At 42.9% G+C, this 23,383-nt stretch overlaps 1 protein-coding gene across 1 annotated transcript in view; it reads left to right on the top strand.

Annotated features, from left to right (window-relative positions):
• epas1b (endothelial PAS domain protein 1b) overlaps nt 1-21,988 on the top strand; it is a 47,291-nt gene extending 25,303 nt beyond the window's left edge. The window contains exons 3-16 of the mRNA XM_037122938.1: nt 1,000-1,148; nt 2,429-2,516; nt 4,626-4,744; nt 5,319-5,521; nt 10,787-10,893; nt 12,477-12,624; nt 12,719-12,927; nt 13,093-13,310; nt 13,662-13,775; nt 14,132-14,658; nt 14,796-14,892; nt 15,105-15,198; nt 15,293-15,469; nt 15,627-21,988. Of these exons, the coding sequence (XP_036978833.1) occupies nt 1,000-1,148; nt 2,429-2,516; nt 4,626-4,744; nt 5,319-5,521; nt 10,787-10,893; nt 12,477-12,624; nt 12,719-12,927; nt 13,093-13,310; nt 13,662-13,775; nt 14,132-14,658; nt 14,796-14,892; nt 15,105-15,198; nt 15,293-15,469; nt 15,627-15,778 (2,402 nt within the window). The 3' untranslated portion in view covers nt 15,779-21,988. The remainder of the gene's footprint in view (nt 1-999; nt 1,149-2,428; nt 2,517-4,625; nt 4,745-5,318; nt 5,522-10,786; nt 10,894-12,476; nt 12,625-12,718; nt 12,928-13,092; nt 13,311-13,661; nt 13,776-14,131; nt 14,659-14,795; nt 14,893-15,104; nt 15,199-15,292; nt 15,470-15,626) is intronic.
• The last annotated feature ends 1,395 nt before the right edge of the window (nt 21,989-23,383 follow it).

Genomic DNA, 23,383 nt, shown 5'->3' with positions numbered 1-23,383 from the left:
GATAACTGTGACAGCGGTGGAAGAGGAAGAAGGAATCCCAGCGTGACTCGGTGAACCCTCGTACGACCTGTCACTTCATTCTGTCCAGTGCAGCAGATAAAAATGTCAAGACAGCCAGAGAAATGATTGTCAGAGCAGCAGCTGTCCCTCTGCGCTCCATTATTTTAAAACAAGGGCAGTTACGCAACCAAAGAACAACACAGAGGAGAAAAGTGCAGCTCCGTCCAAATGACTGGTAATCACAGCTCAGTATTTAGGCCAAAGGTGGTCGCTGGTCTTTGGACTGGGACCCGAGAGTCTCCCCAGCTCCCCGGGGCCCATGAGAAAAGCTCCGGGCTCCCCCCGCTGGGGTTAACGCTATCTGGGCCCGGCTCCAAGCTCGAGCCCCGAGCCTCGCCGGGAGCCTTGAGAACTGGCCTCTCTTATCTCAGGGAAGCACACTGGAGGAATTGCAAGCACCTCCACCCCCGTCGGCTACTGGGCTTTGTTCGGTGTGAAGCCACCGTCCACACACACACACACACACACACACACACACACACATACTACCTCTTGATCTGGATCCAGTCTCTTTGTTTTGTATCAGTTAGCTCCTAAACGAGACATTGCGGACACAACTGGAGTCTCTGCGTACAAATGTTTGGATGCCGCGCTGCACATATTTGAACATAACGTGTGTGAGTTATGTTCTGAGAAGCAGGGCCGCTGTTATGAAAGCTCGTGTGGTTTCGGGTGTAATTTGTCAGGGCTCAGGGATCAGGAGTGGCCTGAGACGCAGGAAGAAGCTGCACTGGTTTGTTTTGGCCCCGAGCCAAAGCTGCAAAGAGGGAAAACAAGCCTGACACACACACACACACACACACACACACACACACACACACACACACACACACACTCAAAGAAATCACACACACATTTAAGATGATATCCATTTATAATCAGCAGGGAATGAGAGGAGCGGTTTGTGTTACCCACCTTGTTTTCTGTCCGTCCCTGCAGGCTGCAGCAGCGACGGTGACGGCGATGAGGACAGACAGATGGACAGTCTGTACCTGAAGTCTCTGGAGGGCTTCATCACCGTGGTAACGTCCGACGGCGACATGATATTCCTGTCCGAGAACATCAGCAAATTCATGGGGCTCACGCAGGTACGTGACCGTTAAAGAACAAACAGTGAAACACACACACAAGCCTCTTAATGTCCCACGCCGACGGAGCTGTGAGGGCTCAGGATGTGAAACACACTCGCAGCGTCCCGTATTTATAAAAGTGAGACGAGAAGATGAACCTCAGGCGTTGTTAGTTTTAAATCGCATTCACGTAGCACACAAAAGCCCGATCCCAGTGGGTTTAAGATGGATTTGTGAACAAGTGGAAAAAAAACTTTTAAAGAACCTTCATGGCTCCAAGAGATAATAATGACAAGACAAATAAAATGTCATCAAGCAAAGAATCCTAAACGATCAAATAAAAAAGTCTTCTTTTCATCGTCATCACTTTCTTACTAACTGGTGAATAGTTTTCATTCAACACTGTTCTTGTTGTCTGAAAATGTCAGTTACCATGAATCCAACGTATTAGTATCAAAGATATATTGAGCAGTTATCTCTATAATATCTGTATAATTATCCCCAGTGAACAAACAGTATTGATTCATTCTTGCAAGTTATCCAGTGTGAGACTCTGACAAACTCTTCCGTGCTGCACCAGCTGCTGGCTTGTTTCCACGTCGTCGGCCCGGTTTAATATTCAACGGAATTTTATATCTAACATGTGTAGCTGCGGGTCTGTGCTGCGTCGCTCTATTAGCTCGGAGGTCCTTGGCCTGAAAAAAAAAAGGCTGAAGAGGCCTGGTTTAAAAGTTATTAGTATGTATTTCTGCTATTTTAAACTGGAAATGGGAGAGAGCGAACAGGAAGACATGAACCCAGAGCGGCAGCGAGACGTGAGAGTCGAGAGACGTGGATGTGAAGTGTCAGTCAGACGAGCCTGTTGTGTTTGTGTGAAATACCTCTCGCACCAGCAGTGTGAGTTCAGCCAGACACCGAGGTTCAACTCTAAACAAACTCAGCTTTTTTTTTTTTTTTCATCCGCTTGCTCTGAAATTAAAAAAACAAAATCACAGAGGAGGTGAAGCTGGCTCAGTTTTGGGTCGATTTGCTGATCCGTGCCGACGTTTTTCTGTTTGTTTTGTGTCGAAGCGATTTCTGTAATTTGTTTCGATCCTGTTAGCCGTCGTTACTCACGCTCAGCGCCACGTTCTGCCTCTCGTGTTCCTGCTGCCAGGGACGAGAAACACAACAAATCTAACACGAACACAAATAAGAAGATGTGATTTAACAAAACAACCAAAGACAGTAACAGGACCAGTGTGTGTTTGTATGAAAATGTTCCAATAATGTGTTTTTAATTGTTATGTATTTTCCAGGTGGACCTCACCGGTCACAGCATCTTTGACTTCACTCATCCATGTGACCACGAAGAGATCAGAGAAAATCTCAGCCTGAAGGCAGCCGGTGAGCACACACACAGTCATGGTTTGGTTACATTTAGGTCACAAAACTCCTTGGTTAGGTTTAGAATCAGATCACACTTTGGGTAAAATATTGTCGTCTCTGGAGGTAAAGTCAGTCCAGGTGCCCGCGACTCGACTCCCCTCAGTGGCCGTCAATTTGTCCGTCTGTCACGCCCAACTTCATGCTTCACATCACGTCACAACTACCCCAGTGGCGGCTTTTTGGAGAAGAAGGAATATTACACCACCGTTTCAGATAGACAAGGCGGCACATTGCAGCCTTTACCTTGCTGCAGATGTGCCGTCTTGTGTGTCCAAAAGCGTCTTGTGTCAAACCTCAGAGGTGAAGTCTTCTTACCAGGCTGCTGTATTTGACCCAGGAGGGTGAGAACGTTCTCTAGAGAAGTTCTTGCAGTTCTTGGCTCTCACACCACAAACATCAACATGGTCAGTGTCTATGTACAGCTTTGAAGCTCCTGAATAATCGTACACAGAGTCGTGTTGACGCGACATTAATTAATCCGAGGAAACACGAGACAGAAAAGACGTAAATGCACGGCGTTACATAACATCGTCTATCTCACGAACGAGTATCCAGAACAAACACGAGAACAGAAGGTCAGGGACCATATAGAGAGGAACGTAAAGACAGATACAGCCGAGGAGTGTGTGTGTGTGTGTGTGTGTGTGTGTGTGTGTGTGTGTGTGTGTGTGGGAGCTGGTGTTTGCAGAGACGAGGGAAAGGCAACGATAAGAGCTGTGAGGACGACAAGACGAGGAAAAAAAACACAGAGAGAGACGGAGAGAGGAACCGGGAGCTATCTGTCTCTGATAGAGACTCAGCAGAAACACACACACACACACACACACACACACATATACAACATGTTTCCTGAGGAGAAACATCAGGACAACTTTGTAACAACTGGAAAATTATAAGTGTGTAACTGATGAAGGTTTGTGTGGGAAAATAATGACACAATCACACTCACTAAGCTGTGGTTGATAACTCTTATCAGCAGCGGCCACAAAACACACAACTGGAGCAACGCTGGATTTTTTTATAGCTCCCGTTTCCCTTTAACGCACCAACACATATAACCTGCACGACTTCCTTATTTTTCTCCAGTGCGAGAGGAGAAAAGTGTAAAGTATGTTTGTTTTTTGGTGAAGTGCAACTATTCAAAGACGCACTTGTGAGCCTGGCGGCTGACAGAAGTGCACAATCCACCACTTCTCTCTGCAGGCTGCAGCGCCAGGTCTGAACTCTGACCTCGTGATGTAACAGCTTGGCTCGTTTACACGTCCTCTGACCGCGCGCGTGTGTGTGTGTGTGTGTGTGAGTGTGTGTGTGAGTGTGAGTGTGTTCTCACGCAGTACAAACCTTGACCGTTTTCCCAGTGACATAAGGGAAAAAACAAGGCGGATTCGGGACAAAATTTAACAACCCGTTTGTGTTGTTGGTCATTTTTCTGCTTGGAAATAATCAGAAATATGTTTATTATCTCTTCACGCAGCGCAGGTGTGACCTCGCTCTGATTTTAGAGGACAAAAGGTTTTACTGAAGGTTAACTGTGTTATAAAAGCACGCATACTTGAGTAATAGTTCATGACTCACGACTTTGTTTAGTAGTTTAAGGAAAAGCCCCACAGGTATTTTCCTGCTGGAGACAGAAACACAAAATTTACTGTGGAAACTACCGAGACACGTGGCTACACGTTACAAAATCAAAAATTTTGATTTCATGCAATCAGGGGTTGCTTTTTTTATAGCTTTCTCACAAAACCACTGGTGGAAACACAAGTTCCTGTGATCACAGTTTCAAGTAAATATATGCACTTAAAGACCAGACGGAATAAGAATTTAGATTAATAATATAAAAGATTTTCCAGCTGCAATTTTGGGAGAAATGTTTTGTTTTATGTGGTTGAGCTGATAGAATATCATGTTAATATGTTTCATTATTCGAGTACGGTGGCCAGACGGGCACTTTGAGCAAGAAGTCAGTCAATAAAGTCAAATTAATATCATTGTTCCATTTTGCAATAAAATACAACATAATCCAAGAAGTGCTTCATTTCCCCTTTTCTGTGATCGTCTGTGTTTCAGGCAGCGGCTTCGGTAAAAAAGGCAAAGAGCTGAGCACCGAGCGAGATTTCTTCATGAGGATGAAATGCACAGTGACCAACAGAGGACGCACCGTCAACCTCAAGTCAGCCAGCTGGAAGGTGAGAGACAGAGAGAGAGCTGCAGCAGCCGCGAGCCAACACATCTGCAACATCTGCAACATCTGCAACATCTGCACATCGCATGCGTGCAGGTCTTCGGTTGATGAAAATGAGGGAAACACACCCCACGCACGCCCACACAGACACTGTTGACAGAACGATAAATCATCAGGTTTTTTTTAAACTGTTTGTGAGGCAGTGAATCAGTTTGCAGCTGCATCGTCAGAGGTCGAACATGTGAAGACAACGTGAACACAGTCGAAAGAGTCTGAGTCTGACACGGACTTGATTTACTGGTGGACGCCTGAGGAGATACAGATATCCAGTAATTTACAAGACCGGGCAGTGATCACACCGAAGTCTGAGAAATAGGCCTGATGTTTTTTATGTTGCAGAAGTATTTTCCTGCTTTCCTGCCCTGTTTGTAATCACAGAGCCCCTGAAATGTCTGTGATGTCTTCCGATAAGTGTTCAGTGTTACCGAACCCGCACGGTTACATCCTTCATACAATCATTTGTTTGAAATATGTAGCAGGGATCAATTTCACAATATATTGCCGTTTCCTCCCTCCAGGTGCTGCACTGCACCGGACAGCTGAAGATGTACAACAGCTGCCCTCCGCGAGGGCTGTGTGGTTTCAAAGAGCCTCCGCTCACCTGCGCTGTCCTGATGTGCGAACCCATCCCACACCCGTCCAACATCGACACGCCGATGGACAGCAAGACCTTCCTGAGCAGACACAGCATGGACATGAAGTTCACCTACTGCGACGAGAGGTAGGCACCGACACGGGAGGCGTTACGTCACGGAGAGCCAAGCAGGAAAAAGAGCTGATGTTTGTAACCGATGAGGACGCGAAGCCAGCGAGGGAACTAAAGCCAAGGAAGGCAAATAATGAGACGAAATTATCTTTGTTTTACTTTCATGCAAGTGTTTTCTTTATTAGATAATATCTCGAATCTGTAATCAGTTCTTTAAAATGTCAAGCAGTGTAACAAATCAGAAGTTAACAGCCTGAAATTATGTCGTAAAGTTTGTTATTTCTTCCGACAAATGAAAACAAAACAAAATGAAGCGCTCGGGTTACAGCCGTGTGAAACCAGAGCAGCGCAACGGAACAGAGGGGGAAAAACAAATCCTCCAATCGAGGAACCAGAAAATCTACAAAAACTTAAAAAGGAAAACAATAAAGCCTTTTAAAGATCCTCAGTTGGGTTCAATAGAGCCGCTTCGTCACGCTGTGGAGCGCCGCCAGTTAAAACACAATCCGTCCAGTCCAACACAAGGACGTGTTTTCTGACTGATCGCAGTGTGTCGACTGAACCAGTTTGATTTGGCGGCGACGTCAGTGGGAAATTAAATCCGCAGATGAAACGTTAATACTTTAATACGATGCTGTCACGACACCGTCAGACTGTGGAAAGTGTTCCCGATCGCTGATACACGCGTAGACAAGCCCGCAACACACACACACACACACACACACACACACACACACACACACACACACACACACACACACACTGCTGCTGCTGCTCGGGGCTGCGTGAACAATCAAAATATTATCACAACGTGGCCTAATTTGTGACCGCAGCCGACAGAGCTCATGTGCAAACAGACCAGAGAAAATGTTTAGATTTTAAAAACTGTGATGCAAAAATGATCTTTCCCGCTAATCATTGATTGTATCACAATCGTTAATATGTGTCTGAAAAGCAGCATTATGACACTATGGAAATGGAAGTTGCGTGTATTTGATATATCGGTCCAGTTTGCTATCATAACATTATGATGAGCCTCATTTGCATATTTAAAGGTCCACATGTGTGAGGCGGAGCTTAAGATTCTGTGATGTGCGTCCGACGTGGGTTTTGCCGGAAAGGAAGAATCTGTACGACACTAACATGTTTAAAAAGTCACGTATTCCTTCAGACTTTAATGAAAAAGTGAATGTGTTCAGCTGCTGGTCACAAGACGTGTCTGACTTCACTGTGATGTTCGATCGTCGGTGTTTGTGCACCAGAAGTCTTGGAGTGAATGTTGCACCGGGATCGGCCTCCAAACTGTCTGTGATGTCACGAATTAAACTCTTAGAAATCAGATTTTTTTTAACAAGCACAGAGACGATTTACACTTCGAGCACCGAAGCTTGACAAAGCCTTCTGTTTTACATTCATTCAAGCTGAGGAACGACAAAAAATAATCATCTCATTGCAATTAATCAACTTGGGAAGTGTCATGTTAGAATCTGTGGGCTATATTTCTATTTCTATTCACCATTTTATGTTTAAAACAGAATTTTACAAAACATTTTCATAATCGGAGCAAGAAATCTCCATGGAGAGACACCAAACGTTCCAGTTTCATTGCAGACAGGTTTTTGATCAGATGTCATACAAAGTCATTGTTATTCCTAAAATTGTAACCAAAATTGATGTTTTTACAGTGTTTTTAAGTTATAGAAGCCATAAAAAGCTGCAAAAAGCTTTTTACTCTAACAAAACAACACAATGAAAACTGAATTATGAACCAACTTCATCCAACGTTCATATTTCTGTGCAAATCAGGTAAATTCTCCCCTGAACTCAGCAGCCGTCAAACCAGAAATCTGCACCCAAATATTTCCCTCCAACTAGCAGCAGGAGGTGACGACACACACACACACACAGACACACACACACACAGACACACACACACACAGTGATTCGTGTTACACAAGCCCACGCTCTCAGACCTGTAATCTTATCAAGTTGCTCATGCAGGACAAAGGTTTCTTTCGCAGGAACAGTGTGTGTGTGTGTTTGCGTGCACACGTCTGTGCGTGACGGCGCCGCGAACAAGGACCCATTTTCTTTTTTTCTTTCTTTCTGTCTATTTCCTCCCTCTTTTTTGGGTTGCAATTTAATAGCTGCCCAAATCTTCTCTTCCAATTACGCAAATGAGTTTGTTGTCGGTGCGTCACCCCTCCTGGCTCAGCGGGGACTTAGACTCATTAGAGCGACGGGACACGGAGTTTCTTTAGCTCGTGACAAAGAGAGCGAGCAGGGAAGGAGGGAGGAAGGAGGGAGGAAGGAGGGAGGGAGGGAGGAAGGAGGGAGGGAGGAGGGAGGAAGGAGGGAGGAGGGAGGAAGGAGGGAGGAGGGAGGAAGGAGGGAGGGAGGAGGGAGGAAGGAGGGAGGAAGGAGGGAGGGAGGCTTAGTAAGAGAGAATGAAACCAACTTCTCAATGTGCGGCAGCGTATAACTCAAACTCCAATATTTACATTTTTTATTCATTAAATTCACCTTTATTTTATCTCTTTTACAAGGTCACAGCCACAAAAAGCACAACAAGTTGAATAAATCCAACATATGAAACATGATGTACAAATTCCACTGTTTCAGTGATTTCCTCTCATTCATAAATGGATATAAATGTGTCTGATTTTACATGTTTTTATATGTTATTCCATTATCAATGTGCATAATTAATCTGTCAAGTCCCAGGGCACATAAATAAAACAATAAATATATGACTGATCAAATGTGGAAGCACCCAAAAGTATATTAAAAACAGTTGGAGACACTAACTAATTTATAAAATGTGACAAAAAGAAATATTTCTGTGTCATTTTACCACTGTATTAATTCCCCTTTTTATTTTATTTATTAATTTATTAAATTTAAATAATTTATTACTGTATTATTTTCCATTTTAAATTAAAGAATTAATTAGAGAATTAATCAAAGGTTAAATCATTTAAAATTATATCAATTAATATAAATTTATATCACATTTAATGGATCAATTAATGGCAAAAACACAGAAAGTCCAGCCCAGTAGGTTCACACAAGTCCTAAAAAGTGAAATGTGATGTGAATATCTGTCTGCCGTCTGTTACAGTCTCAGTCACAGATCCTCAGTTTATCACCTGATGAAGGATTATTATCAAGAGAAGAAGAGAGAAAGGACAGAAGGAGTGAGAGCGAGTCGTTATAGAGAGAGCAATCATCGTTATTATCATCATTATTATAATTTGATGCTATTTCAGATGTGACCACTCTTGGATATGATTTTGTTTTCTTTCCTTTCTCCCTCGTGTTTTTCCATCTTGCCCCCTTTTTCTCCTTTCCTTACTTCACTTTCTCTCCTTTTGCGTCTCCTTTTTCACTCGTTTCACCCACTTGTCCGATCGCCTCGCTTTCATTTTCGCTGCCCTCGCTCCTCCTCCTCCGATGACGCCGCCGGTGTCGTTCTCACAACAAATCCACCCAACACATCATCATTCACACATCGTCAGTCTTCATCCTGCTGTGACGGGATTATTGATAATTTATCCTCTCAGATTTACAGTAATCCCTCGATTCTCTGATCTGGGAAGGTGAAGTCGACAGTGTTTGATAGATGACGGAGATAACCGGGAAGCTCGCAGATATCCATGTTTGTCATGAAGGCTGTGAGAGCTCCAGGACGTTAAAAATGTTTTTAATCACAGAAAATAAATATGATCGTTATGATTTTATCTCCTAAACTGCGTCTGTCTCATACGTTACAGTCACATTCTCACCAACGGCTTTGAATCGTCCGCATACTTCATCCCCAGTTCACCCCCTCTGGTCTTCTTATACCCATAAAACCTTGTGTTTGGGGGTCATTTCCTGTTTGGATCATGTTCTCACAGCACTGTTTGCTCAGATGAGACTCCATCAAACCAAAACCAAGAGCGTAAACCACTTCAAGGATGTTTGGACGCTGCCTACAACCGAGTCTGAGTGTTAATCGTCTGCAGCAGGGGTGTCAAACTCAGTTTCATCCCGGTAAAGACTAAATACTGTGAGCGTATCTAAATAAGCTCCCTGACTCTGACGGCTGTTGTGTTTCCTGACAAGCGGACATTGTTAAAAGCCTGTTTGTGGTCAGGGCAAACTTGTTCACATATAATCTCTCAAACTAACTCGTTCTCACGCCCAACACGCCCGTCTAGCATCAGTTTTGCATGTGGAGGACTGTGAAGTCAAGTTAGACACAAAAACTACTCACAGAGTCGGGTTGGACTTTCAAAACTACAGTCTGCTGACAGTCAGTTCACATATTCCGACATTTGGACTGTTGTTAACGCTGGGCGACGGCCTCAGTTTGGTTTGGTTCAGACACCAACAGCTACTTGGTGAGTTTAAGGAGTTAAAACTACTTAGTTAGGTTCAGGAAAACATCAGGCTTTGGTTTAAAATGATCACAAATTTGGCAAAAACCCTGCACACGGTCATGGTTTCGTCCATGTTTCTTCGGTGGAAGTAAAAGTCCTGCAGCAACGATGATTATGATGTTTTAGGAACAACGCCAACGCTGCAAGTCAGATTCTTGGCTTTAGGTTTGGCGTCACCATAAATCCTCTTCCTCTTCCTCTGGCGCTGCCTCATTACACAGAGGACATCCCGACTCGTCTCCATTAAACACCAACTGCTTCTCCTCTGCGTCCACTTTTCATTTCGTTGGACATTTCGCGTTGGCTTGGAGTGTCACTGCTGCAAACAGCTATGTGAGCTGTTATTGTAAAGTTACTGACTTCAGTGTGGAAATGACAAACGCAGGTTGCATTCTGGGACATGTAGTGTATGGAAAATGAGACGACGAGCTGGATTCAGGTTCACGTAACTTAATGCACCTGCATGTCTGCCACATGAAGGTCGTCACTGGGGAAAAGAGAGCTGGAGGGAAATAAAAGGAAATTTTAAAAAAAGGGGGATTTTTTTAATTCAAAGCCATCAACAAAATCCTTATTAACAAAGTGAAGCCGTGGAAAGAGATTAGCTGTTCCCAGAAACACATCAGAGACAGAGAATGTGAATTATTCTTATTTTTGGAAGACTGCTCACCTCTCTGTTCGATTTCCAAATCGTCCGTGAAGCCTTTTGAAGTTCAGACGTTCGGTACGAGTTGCAGGATTTGTCTTCTGAGCATCGCGTGTAGGAATGGAAATTAATAACGTCCAATCTAGTGTATCATTAAATGTGTGTGTGTTGTGTGTGTTGTGTGTGTGTGTGTGTGTGTGTGTGTTACAGGGTTACAGAGTTGATGGGTTACACTCCTGACGACCTCCTGGGTCGTTCGGTCTACGACTTCTACCACGCCCTGGACTCGGACAGCGTCACCAAGATCCACCACAACTGTAAGCGTGCACAACTCACATGGACACACACTCATTAACTTCATATTAATCAACACTTGTGAACACACAGTAGGTTAATTAACAGCTGAACACGTAAGAAAAGAAGATGTTTAACATCAGGGAGAATTTCTTCTTCTCCTGCAGTTTCTTTTCATTTGTTTGGTTCCTGTGTGGTGTTATATCTGTGTGTGTGTGTGTGTGTGTGTGTGTGTGTGTGTGTGTGTGTGTGTGTGTGTGTGTGTGTACAGAGCAGGGGCATGGTATTAAGATGTCTTTCCTTTATTGAATCAAGTGTAGTCTCTGATGGCCTGATGAGGTTTTTTCTCATCTGCTGCCACAAACACAGTAGACAGGAGACCAGGTGGCCTCTATTACATTCTAATGGCACTCTGTGTGTGTGTGTGTGTGTGTGTGTGTGTGTGTGTGTGTGTGTGTGTGTGTGTGTGTGTGTGTGTGTGTGTGTGTGTGTGTGTGTGTGTGTGGCTCTGAAGTGTCATGGCTTTTCTCTCCACTGATGTCATTAGAGGCTCTGAACAGAACAAGAGGAAAAGTGGTAATTTAGTTCCTTAAAGCCACCCTGCAACATGGTGACTGTGTGTGTGTGTGTGTGTGCGTGTGTGTGTGTGTGTCTTAGTTTAATTGCACAGCACAGAACAAAGTTCGACAAAGACGACAAACACAACAAGGCAGCAATCACACACACGTACGATTAAACAGATCAGCATGAGAAATAAGAGAGAAATAAGACTTTGATGCCTTTTAATGAAAATACATCTTTATAAAGATGCTGAGATAAAGGACTCTCTATCTGTCTCTCTCTGTGTCATACACACACACACACACACACACACACACACACACACACCCACACACACACACACACGCCGATGAGCAGCTCTCACGGACAACGTGACCGGCCTGTCGATCAGCACATGCTAACAGCGTCCTCTGCTACATGTTATGTCGCCCTGAGCTTCCTGCACACACACACACACACACACACACACACACACACACACACACACACACACACACACACTCGTTGGCCTTCTGTACACTCTCTGACCACAGTCCTGCTCCTTTCCCACGCCAGTGCTGAACTTTGGACTGTGGCCAGTTCATCTTCTTCTCAGCTCAAAGTCAAAACATCCCACTTTCTCCTGTTAACCAACGTTTGCTTGATTTCTCAGCCTCCCAAAATAAATGAAAGGATGTTCGACAAATAATTTAACAATTAAACATTTTAACAACAAAAATATATATACAAATTAGGGCACATAAAACACAGCACATGCAATATTTGACTTGGGAGTTGCATCAGACTGAAGCGAGCCAAAGTACGATAGCTTTCTGATCTCGAGAGACTTTCTCATCAGGGCTCAGTTTCCTTCTGAGAAGATTATTTAGTAGTACATAGTAGATCAGTTCAGTTTTCAAGAAAAAGGATCCTGTGTGAATGTGACCAGTTCGGTGTTCAATACCGCGAACCTTCGTACCAACCATAAAACCATCATCAACCTGAGTAGGATCACGAATACAACAGCTCGTAAGATAATCTGTCTTCCTCTGGTCCGTCTCTGCAGTGTGTACCAAGGGTCAGGCAGTGAGCAGTCAGTACCGCATGCTGGCCAAGAACGGAGGCTACGTCTGGGTAGAAACGCAGGGAACTGTGATTTATAACAGCCGCAACTCTCAGCCGCAGTGCATCGTGTGCATCAACTACGTCCTCAGGTGAGCACTGACGTCCGAGTGAACGCAGGTCGAATCTTAAATCGCTGTTCACGTGTTCTCATGTGTCTCCTCCTTCTCCCCCTCGATCTCGCAGCGACATTGAGGAGAAGTCGATGATTTTCTCCTTGGAGCAGACAGAGTCCCTGTTCAAGCCTCACCACATGAGCAGCTTCTTCACTTCTGGAGGAACAGGCGCAACCGGAGAGCCGGGAGACTCCCTCTTCACCAAACTGAAGGAGGAGCCGGAGGACCTCGCCCAGCTCGCTCCAACACCCGGAGACACCATCATCACCCTCGACTTCGGTCTGTATTGACTTCATTTAGTCAATTAACACAGTCCTTGTACATTACCTTTATACTCCCACATTACGGCCTCTGTTTGATGATATAAAAGCTGTATTGATCTTTTTCCTTTCATATTTTATTTATCTCTTTTTAACTGTAATCTCTGTTTCCTTCTTCTTGCAGGTTGCCCTCAGTTCGAGGAGCCCCAGCAGCCAGCAGGATACAGCCAGGTGTCCGGCACAGCTATGGCCCCTCCGGGACCTCCGTCCTGGGCCAGCGAGAGCCACAAGCCTGCCCCTCCGGCGTCGGGTCAAACCGCGGCTAAGATGGCGGCCCCATTCACCGTGCAGCAGAATCCGCCGACGGGCAGCGCCACTCCGAGCCTCAGCAGCTGCTCCACGGTGAGCACGGGCCGGAGAGAGCGAATGTTAGATTGAAAGGAGTAATTAGTTTGTTGGATGTGATTGTTTCATGGTCTGTTCGTCCTGTGTTCAGTGAGGCCGGGGGGGTTAAAGGTCGCTAACTGTGGGCAGAGTGTGTGAGAATAACGGGGGTGGATATTTGGAAGGAGCAGGCAGTGAATAGTGCCTTTGTCAAAACTCATTGCTCTTTGTTTCGTTCTCTTGCATTTTGTCCCCTTTGTCTCTGTACATGTCGTCATGTGCCTCTTCGTTATCCCCCCCCCCCCCACCGCTTCCATTACTCTTATTTCCTCCTTTCCTCCATCTTTCCTCTGGCTGTCACCCCTGCAGCCCAGCAGCCCAGGTGATTACTACAGCTCGGTGGAGAGCGACCTGAAGGTGGAGCTGACGGAGAAGCTGTTCGCTCTGGACACAGATGGAAGAGACAGTCCTATAGAGACTGAGGTGAACACTTCAACTTTCCCCCATCTCTGTTTTTCATTCATTGATTTGACTTTTGAGGCCGTGTTTACTGAATCGGATTAAAAAACTTGGCTTCTCCCTGTCGCTCTTCCTTTTTTGGCAAAGCTAATTTTAGAAAGGCAATTTAGCATGGCATGGAATTTTCCCAACTTGAAGGACATTTCGTAGATATTAATCAGTTTTTATCTACAGTTTTTATTCTAAACATTCCTCTCTCCCAACTCTGCAAATACCATTCTTATGAGACGCCGACTCCAAACTTTCACCGCCGCTCTGTTTTACTTTCTATTCTGTTTCTGTTTTGGCTAAACTTCTTGTCGTCTGTCAACTTTTCCCAGAGGGACTTGAGTGACTTAGACCTGGAGACTTTGGCTCCCTACATCCCGATGGATGGCGAGGACTTCCAGCTGAACCCCATCATCCCAGAGTCAGAGCCCCTGGACAGGATTCAAGCAGGATCCATGGGGAGCAACAGCAGCCTCGGCCAAAAACCCCAGAGCTTCAGCAACATAGCCAGCCTCTTCCAACCGCTATCCTCCCCTCCTCAGGCCCAAGGCGCCTACCAGCACCAGTCTGCTGCTGCTGCATCCTGGGCTGCGAGGGAGAAGAGGGGCTCCAGCCAGGTGACCGTAGACCACACAGGGTCGTGCATGATGGGCCACATGCAGAATCCTCCGTACCGAGCTCCAGCCAGCACCCCTCTGTCCTCCATGGGCGGCAGGCAGAACCTTCAGTGGCCGCCGGACCCTCTGTTAACATACCAACAACGACCACGAGCCACCAAGTCCTACCTGATGGACACTTTGTCAGGAGAGGAGCGCCTGTCCTGCCAGCAGAGCGTGCCACAGCTGATGCAGAAACAGAGGTGATGCAACAAATCGCATTTCAGACCGAGACGAAACAATCAATGCAAAACAAAGAGACGTTTTAGATGCAGTGTTTGACGAGGGAATGTAATTAAAGTGTCATCAAATCTGAATGTTGCTCTGTGTGTGTGCGCAGGTCCATGGACAACTTCGTACAAGCCTACAGAGACATGAGTCCGGCCAGAGTGGCCATGGCCAACGGAATCAAGCGCTCCTTCAATCAGATGGCTGTGGTGAGTTTCATTCCTACACCTGACATTGATGACAGCATGAAAATACGGCAGATTATCTAGTTTAAGTGTCCACTTGTGCACTTTTAGGAGACCTGTGCAGCTGCTCGTTGCAGCCTGTTTCGACTGATTTAAAAACCTTTTGGTTTAGTTATAGGGCAGAGATTTAAACATGCTCATAGCACCAGTAAGGTAACCGTGTTGTTGTGTTTCAGAGTGAAAATAAGCCGTCAGAGATCCTCTGGAAGAAGATGAGGGACGACAGCTGTGCCGTCATGGATCGCTCCCTCAGCGCGGGATCACTGGCAGGTATGAGCTCTTTGTTTGTGTATGTAAAATATCTCACATTATCTTCTTCTCTCCCTGCCAGCGAACCGTACCTGTGATCTCTCTCTGTTTTCAGAGCCAGGGATGGGGAGGATAATACCAGGCAGCATGTCTTCATGTTTCAGCTCTCTGCAGCAACACAGGAAGTCTCAGTATCCAGGAAACGGGATAGGTGGTGCGAGTGAGAAGCCCTTTTCCCAAAAGAGCTGCAACTACACACAGTATAACCTGATGCCATCTAACAAAACTGAGGGTGAGCGGAGCTGATTTAAACCGTGAAGCTGCCGAGAAACTCGACTGGACTATTTCATGATGCCGTAGCAGAATTACTAGCGTCAGCATCTGTCTGCTCGTCTGCTTTAATTTAATCATTTTATAGATTTTAACTCAATTTCTGCCTTTTTTTCCAGGTATAGCGAGTCGTCTGCTGGGCCCGTCGTTTGAGGCCTCCTGTCTGCCGGAGCTGACCCGTTACGACTGTGAGGTCAACGTGCCGCTGCAGGGAACCCTGCACCTCCTCCAGGGCTGTGACCTGCTGAGAGCCCTGGACCAGGCCACCTAGAGCCCCAGATTCAAACCCCTCGCCACAGACCCAGACTTCCTTCCAGCCCGGGACTTACAGCCTCTTTACCTGCGTACCTCGGGGCCTTTCTAAGAGCCCTGAGGCTAAGCTACTTATAGGGAATGGTATTCATAACCACATCCTGTCTTATTTAGCTTATTTGGCTCAGACCCACTGTTCCCTGTCCCCATATAGCTTCGTATCCAGACCATCTAAACAAGCTACGATATCAGGGTCAAGCCACTTTACACCCCCCCCACCCCACCCCCACCCCCGAGCTCCAGACTCATATCAGATGCAGGTTGACCCCCCACCCACATAGACGACCCACACATATACAGTAACACGGGTCACTTGGTGAGTAAAGGTCAACACGGGACAGTTTATCTAACAAAGAGTACAAAATGATGCGGCAGTCTGTCTGACCTGCATCCCGAAAAAGTCTTGACACTGGGATCTGTCGCCGGTTTGGTGTAAACGTCTCTCGCAGGTCGGTGTTTGTTGGAAACACAGAACCGGGTCTCTGGTGGTGTTAAAAGTGGTATAAGTGACGTGGGATTCAAACACACAACCTTCCTTAAAGGCCAGCTCTGCCCAAACACCTACAGCCATACACCCTGACCACCAGCTGTTTCCTGCTTCGGCTTAGCGAGGTGGTGGCGTGGTCTCCGTCACACAGACCCTGATATGAACTCTATGCAGCTCACCTCCCAGCCCTACTTTGCCTGTATTAGCATTAGCATCATTTAGCTCAGAGGAGAAGATATTATACTACCTACATGTTAACAGAGACTCTTTCTGTTGATGTATCTGACCAGCAGTTAGATCTAGACAACTTTTTCTTTTATTTTTATTTTTGTTTAAGTCAAAGCCGGAGGTAAGAGTTGGGTATCATGAGCTGGTTCTGAATAAAGTCTGTAAGAAACAAGAACTCTTTTACAAAACATACTCTTTGATTCTACTTGCCTCCCCAAAAAATATGACTTTTGCAATCACGCCAAGTGGTAGGGTCGCCCGATTGTTGTTGGGTTAAAGAGGGATCGGGTAAAGTATTAACGTGTTATAGTCGCATTATTTATGACAAGCGTAAAACAGTTAGTGTGCGAATGTCGCGGGAGCTAACTCACTAGCTAACGTTACATCGTTAATGTCGATTTGTGTTTTTTGACAGTCAAATTTTACTAAAGTTCACCTGCATGAACTGGTGATTTTCCCCTATGAACCTTTTAGATTATGTCATGTTGTTAGAGGCACAAACGAGCAAAAATTAGACAAAATCATCAGAAAAAAACCTACTTTTGTCTACAAAAGTGGTAAATTCGTAGCTAAGCTACGATTTTTTTTCCTTTTTCTTTCATCATATTTTCAATATATTTAATAATCTGAGTCAAAAAATGATGCCCAACTCTGCTCAAGCCTTTTCAAAACGCGCTGCCTTTTTCTTCTTCAGTAGTGCTGCTCTGTCTTTCAGGAGTCACGGTAGCATTACATCTGTTCATCAGGTTTTAAAGACATATCTATTATATCATTATTTGACTTCTTATAATCAGTCTTTTTTTTTCTTGTTATTGAATTGGAGACACTTTAAGCTTTTTATCAAACCTCCCCACTTTGTTTAATCCAAATCGAACGGGACACTTTAACATATCAATACTGCTTCGTTTCTCCTCTCTCATTTATTTTATTTTTATTTTTTTTACGTTCTTACTCCACCTACCAGGTTCTATTATTGTGTTATTTGTGTCTAACTCACGGACACACTAATACACATATATTACAGCACATGTACTCTACTGTAAGTTGAATAATGTTAAGTTTTTATCTGTTTTTTTTTTTTCTTTTCTTTTTCGTTGAATCTGTCTTTGATTTGTCTCTTCCTGTCACGCTCCTCTCTCTCTCTCTCTCAGCCATGTAAGTAGCTCGTGTGACTACAGGGTTTATTTTTTATTTTTTTTCTTATTGTGCAATTATTATTTCATGGAGCTAAAGTTTAGTCAGCAACAAAAGCTAGCCTTACTGACCGCTTGTACAGAGGATCTGACTTTAGACACACTGTAAGAGTTCATGTGATTACATATTTTACGCTCACACACACTTTTAACGTGACTAGAGGATAAAATCAGTGGTGTGCAACTACTGTCTAAAGATTGACGATTTATATTTTTATGCCCTTAATGCGAACACGTTGAATGTTATAGGCTGTCGAGCGCAGACAGATTTGTTATGTGTTTTATGGGCTGTTACAGGCAACCGTTGATTTCCATTCATTTTTTTTGTGCGGTAGGAAAATCGGTCGGAACATTTACGAGGTGTCAGTTGTGGAATACACACAAGTTTAACGCAGGAGTGTCGCGATATCTGATTTTCACTGCGCAGTTATTGTACAAATGAATTCACAATAACAATATCGTCACAATTCTGTGTAGATGATTTATTTTATTTTTTTAATGCTCTAAATCAAATTCAACTTTGTGAAAATGTGTGTTTTGTCTCTTTTTTTGGTAAATTTAATTACAAAAAAAAAAAAATCTTTATGTTACAAGACTGAATGTTATTATTTTTACCTCAAGTTTGATATTTTCTGAAATGTAATTAAGTAGTTTTGATGCATAAATTTAACCAAATTGCAGCCAATCATAATATATTATAACGTGTGGACTGTTTGTCAGCACACTTTATTTTGAAAGTCTAACCGGACCTTGTATTTCACAAATTGTTGCTAACTTCACGTGCAAAAGTGAAACTAGACGGTAGTTAAGAGCGTTACAGCTTTTTACCTGATTGGTGCTGTTGATTATTTTCAGGATAAATGTTGCATTGCCTGTAAAATGTAAGAAAGTAGTGGAACAATTCACAAACTTGCTTTTATTCCAAAAGTCCTTTGTGTTATTGTCAGTGTTTTTTCAGCTTCACACTTAGATTAAAGCTACAAACAACTCAGAAATAATATTTTTATTTATTCTTTTTTTTTCTGTCTCCTATCTAAAATGTAACAGAGCATTGTCATTCAGTTTCACATAAGCGCAGAAATGAATGGAAATCAATGAATGTCTGGAACAGTGTGGAGAAAAAAGAAAAAAAAAACAAAACAAAACATATGAATCAGAGCAACGACATTATCCGCCACATAAAAGTATCTTCAGATTTGGTAGTAAATGGGCTAAAAACCTGCAGGATCACTGGTGACTCCCTCTCAGCTACCTGGAGGATGTTTGAAGGACATTTGAGCCAATCACAGGAGGCTAATCGGAGCGATGACAAGGGCACTTTTGACTGATTAGAAGGGGGGGAAACAAAATTACGTAAGCTATTAGATCAAGAAGGACAGTGGAGGTTGCTTTCCTTTACCCTCTTTGCACACCAATGCACAAACTAGATAGTTATGAGATACAGCAGCAAACTACATTAATCAGACTTTATGTATGTACATAGCAGCAGCCTCGGTTTCAGTGCAGCACAACAGCCTGTGAAGTGACTTGAAAGTGGAGTGTATGTATTATTCTTTAGGAATAGGACAAGGCCAGTGTTTTCTTATAATTAACAAGACGGAGTGGCTGCAAATATCAGAAAAGCTTTGACTGAGAGCAAAGTCGGAATTTCTATTATTCAAACTCGACATATTTCACCCAAATTGTGTCAGCCGATATCATCAGTAGGTTTTTCTTTCTCTCTCTGTTTTTTCCTTTCCTGAGCTCTCAAAGTATTTTTTTTCTAATCTCACTCTACTTTTTTTTCTTTTTTTTTTTTTTAGATCATTGTCTTTGTGTGGTGACCACTTTGAGTATCAGTTATAGAGCTTTGTACACATATACGTTACGTATTTTAAAAAAAAAAGAAAAAAAAGACATAACTAATGTCGGAGATAGTGTTTTTAGTGTTTATGTGTCCTGGTACTTTGTCCTTATCTACCCCTGTAGATGCAGATGGATCAGATCCCTCGCAGTGCTGTTTTCCTCTCGTGCTTTGTGGTGTTTTTTTTTTTCGTTTTTTTGTTTTTTCCAGAGATTTATCCTTTAAAAAAAAAAATGCTTCGTATCTTATATCTTCAAATATCTATTGAATCTGTTGGCTGGGCAGTTCTGTTTATGTTCTTTGCTTAAAGAAGATAAAAAAAACAAAACAAAAAAAAGATTAAAAAGTTCAGATTTAAAGATCAGTTTTCTAAGTTTCACTTCTCAGATATGTAGCATTTTGAATATTCTTAAGAAGGTGAACTTGCCACATAATTAATCACAGTTGCGTATATAAAAGCAGTGGTGCTTCATTGACCGTCTGTTATTTTTAGAGCTTTTATTACATCTGTTGGATCCACTAACACTATATTTTGGTGTTCTCTGCTTCATGCCGTGCTGAAATTTTCTGTACAAGTTCATTTTAACCCACATGATGTGCCTTATCGTGACTTTAACGTCTGTCTCAACAAATACCGAGTTCGCCCTTCAACAGCACAGTTTGTTCCCTGCAACCTGTAGATGACTTCCTGCAATTTTTTGGGGGAGGAAATTATCGACTAAAATCCCAACATGACGTGTGGAAAAACAGATTCAAATCCTGACGTCACACTGACACGTTTCTCCAAGTGTTTGCAGTCAGATGACGTCATGAATATATGTCTGATTTTAGAAAATACTCTGTCAAAGTTGGAATGATTTTCATAATTACCCCCCATCTTTTTTGTAGTCAGCAGCTTCCCTCATAACCTTCACACAATAGAACCCTTTCTAGATCCGACCCTGTTAGAACCCGGTGTACCGTAGCTCCCCTGGTGATGACGAGTCAAAATATAAAAGGTTTTAAAGGAAATGGATTCTCCCAACTCATCAAACGACCTGACAGTCTGTTTGGTGATGAAGGGTTGTTGTTTTTTGGGGTATTTTGGTGAACAAAAGTAAAAGTTTTCCTAGGAGGGCTACAAGTCAGAGCGGATAGCATAGTGTCCGACAACGTTAGTGCATCGTTTTTGCAGATTCGCTTCACGCACACGTTAAGAGACTTTAACTTCCAACTGCAAAGCAAATTTGTTTATCAGTGATCATGTTAATAAGCTTTGACGGTGTCGCTGTGTCTTCGCAGCGAAATTGGTGGCTGAAATCTTCTTATAACCGCCTATAATGAGGTCCAAGTTTAAGAATCTTACATCCAGGTTGTGAATTAAATGCATTTTGACCTGTTAAACAGGCTAAATATAACATTGAGAGTAGATATGAGAAGAAGTAATGTGTGGAGAGACAGATGACGAGAGATACTACACCCTGCTCAGCCTGCCCACTGATGCAGATCTCTCAGCGCCGTCGCTCAACACATCACTGCTCGGTTTTTATTCTCGCTTCACTTAAAGACTCAATAACTCAAATTTTTATCCTGCAAATTGAGCTAGCCTATAATGTGACGTGTTCTGCTTATGAAATCTTAAGTCGGGTTGAATTATGTTCCAGGTTAAGTGTTGAGATTTTGAACTAAATTGTGTAAATGTATGTGGAAAGAGTTGGCCTGATGGAAGTCGATTTTAAAAATATAAATCTAGGCAGAGGGGAAGTCCTGCCCTTGTTTTACAACAGCATCTGCTCCACTAGCTTTGTCCAGATATATACATTTAGTCATTTTAACCAAGATAAAAACAGCTACTATTTCATTTGGCATTCAAGAGCTATACCTGGGTGAGACTTAAAGCTTCATACCAGGTGTGGTTTTGTGTTCTTTCATTGTTTTTACTTTGCTAAAATGAGAAAATATCACCATTGTCAGCTTTTCAGAAAGACATCTCTTGCTAGCACATGCTAGTAGCACAGATGCTAACCCAAAAATGGGCGGGGCTTCAGTTATTTAGACCTTAGAAGACGTATCGCCAGTCCTAGCGCTCAACAAACTGTGCCGCTTGAAGGGTTTCCACATGTTTTCATTCGTCGCACTTCGTCTTCGAAGACAAACATCATCATCGTGTTTCTTGTAGTAAACAGGGTTTTTCTTTTTTTTCCTTATGGGATCCATGTTCTGCTACTCGTATTCAGTTCGTGTCAATGTCATACAGTACAGTTATATTAGCTGAATCTGCATTTTTTTATTATTATTATTATGCTAAAAAATTCATATTGATCTTATTATTATCATATATTGTTATCATTGTTATTACTATATGGGGAATTTAACCCAATAAGAAGTTTGTGTTTCTGCACTGATATCTTATTATTAAAGCATACTGATCTTACCCTCCGTCATCGGCTTCATGTGTGGTTTATTTTAGTTCTTTCCATTTCACATCCAGTTTTTAGATCAGCAGTTGAGTAAGTTGCGATGGAGGACGTTGTTGATTCTTCATTTATGGCTTTTCATTAAAAGTGCAACATTCAGAAAAAAAAGAAAAGTATTCTGTTAATCTGTGTATAATAATCACAAAAATAAGATGCTGTTTTGGAAGTCAACTTTGAAAAACCCTGCAGGACATTTGACAGTAACAAAGGACAAATGTTATGCAAGCTGCTGGGAAGTTTGTGTTCTGATTATTGTTACAAAAAGTGTTGCTAATTTCTATTAATTGTATTAAACCCAGATAATTAAAAGTTGTTCAAGTCTTGTGACGGTGCTGTAAAATTATTTTTTGTATTTTTTCAACATTTTAAACCAACTAAAGTATCAAGTATGAGTTGTATAACTTCCTTTCCAACGCAGTAATAAATGCACGTATCATCTGCATAGAAACGCATATTTGTATTTTTTCCAAATATTAATGTTAAATGAAAAACAACAGACGAACAGAGTCCTGTGAAATGCCTCTGATAAACTCTCCTCTGTCTGGTTAAATCCTCCATCTACAATCATCCTATTGAAGATTTACATTCTTCTGTACATATAAAGAAATTATCCACAACTCAGTGATAAAAAAAAAAACAAATTTGTCAGAGTTAAAACGATGATGTTTCTTATGGCTCATGAAGAGAATTTTTTTTTTTACCTGGCAACAACACAAAATCTTGTTAGATACAAACAACTGTCATTTATTCTGACATGTAGAGACAGGAAAGTCTCCCAAAAGGTAAAGATACAGTACTTAAACGTTTCTCTCCACCTATGGCTGCGAGCCAGAGCTGCTTTACTTCTGATCCTGTGCTTTATTTAACCACCTTAACATTTTACTGTTGAGTGAGAGCATGTGTGTGTGTGTGTGTGTGTGTGTGTGTGTGTGTGTGTATGTGTGTGTGTGTGTGTGTGTGCGCCTCAGTGTTTGGGTTGTTTCTCGGCCAGCGCTGTGTTCAGTTCAAGACCATTTAGCCGTTCCGAACACGCTAATTGAAGAACAGTCTGTAACAGCCTGTTCTCTGGTTCTGGTCCCTCCCTCGCACATTTTCATATTCTGGGAAAGTGAGGCCTTTTTTTTTTTTTCCTACAAAATGTGTTTTGATTTGAGGGTCCACAAATGTTTTGACTTACACACTGCTTTCTACATCTTTAAATGAAGTAAGGGATGAAAGTACATTTACTGGAGTATCTTACAGTTGTGATATACTGGTCCTACGAGCATTTTGAAAGACATCTAGGATACGATTGTTAGATGCAAAACACACAATTAGCTCCTGAAGTGTGAGGGGTGATTAAGAGTGAGACAGCTCT

The sequence above is a fragment of the Acanthopagrus latus genome, chromosome 15, assembly GCF_904848185.1.
Source record: "Acanthopagrus latus isolate v.2019 chromosome 15, fAcaLat1.1, whole genome shotgun sequence".
NCBI lineage: Eukaryota > Metazoa > Chordata > Actinopteri > Spariformes > Sparidae > Acanthopagrus > Acanthopagrus latus.
Note: the sequence above shows the minus strand (reverse complement) of the source record. Positions and strands in the feature narration are given on the sequence as shown.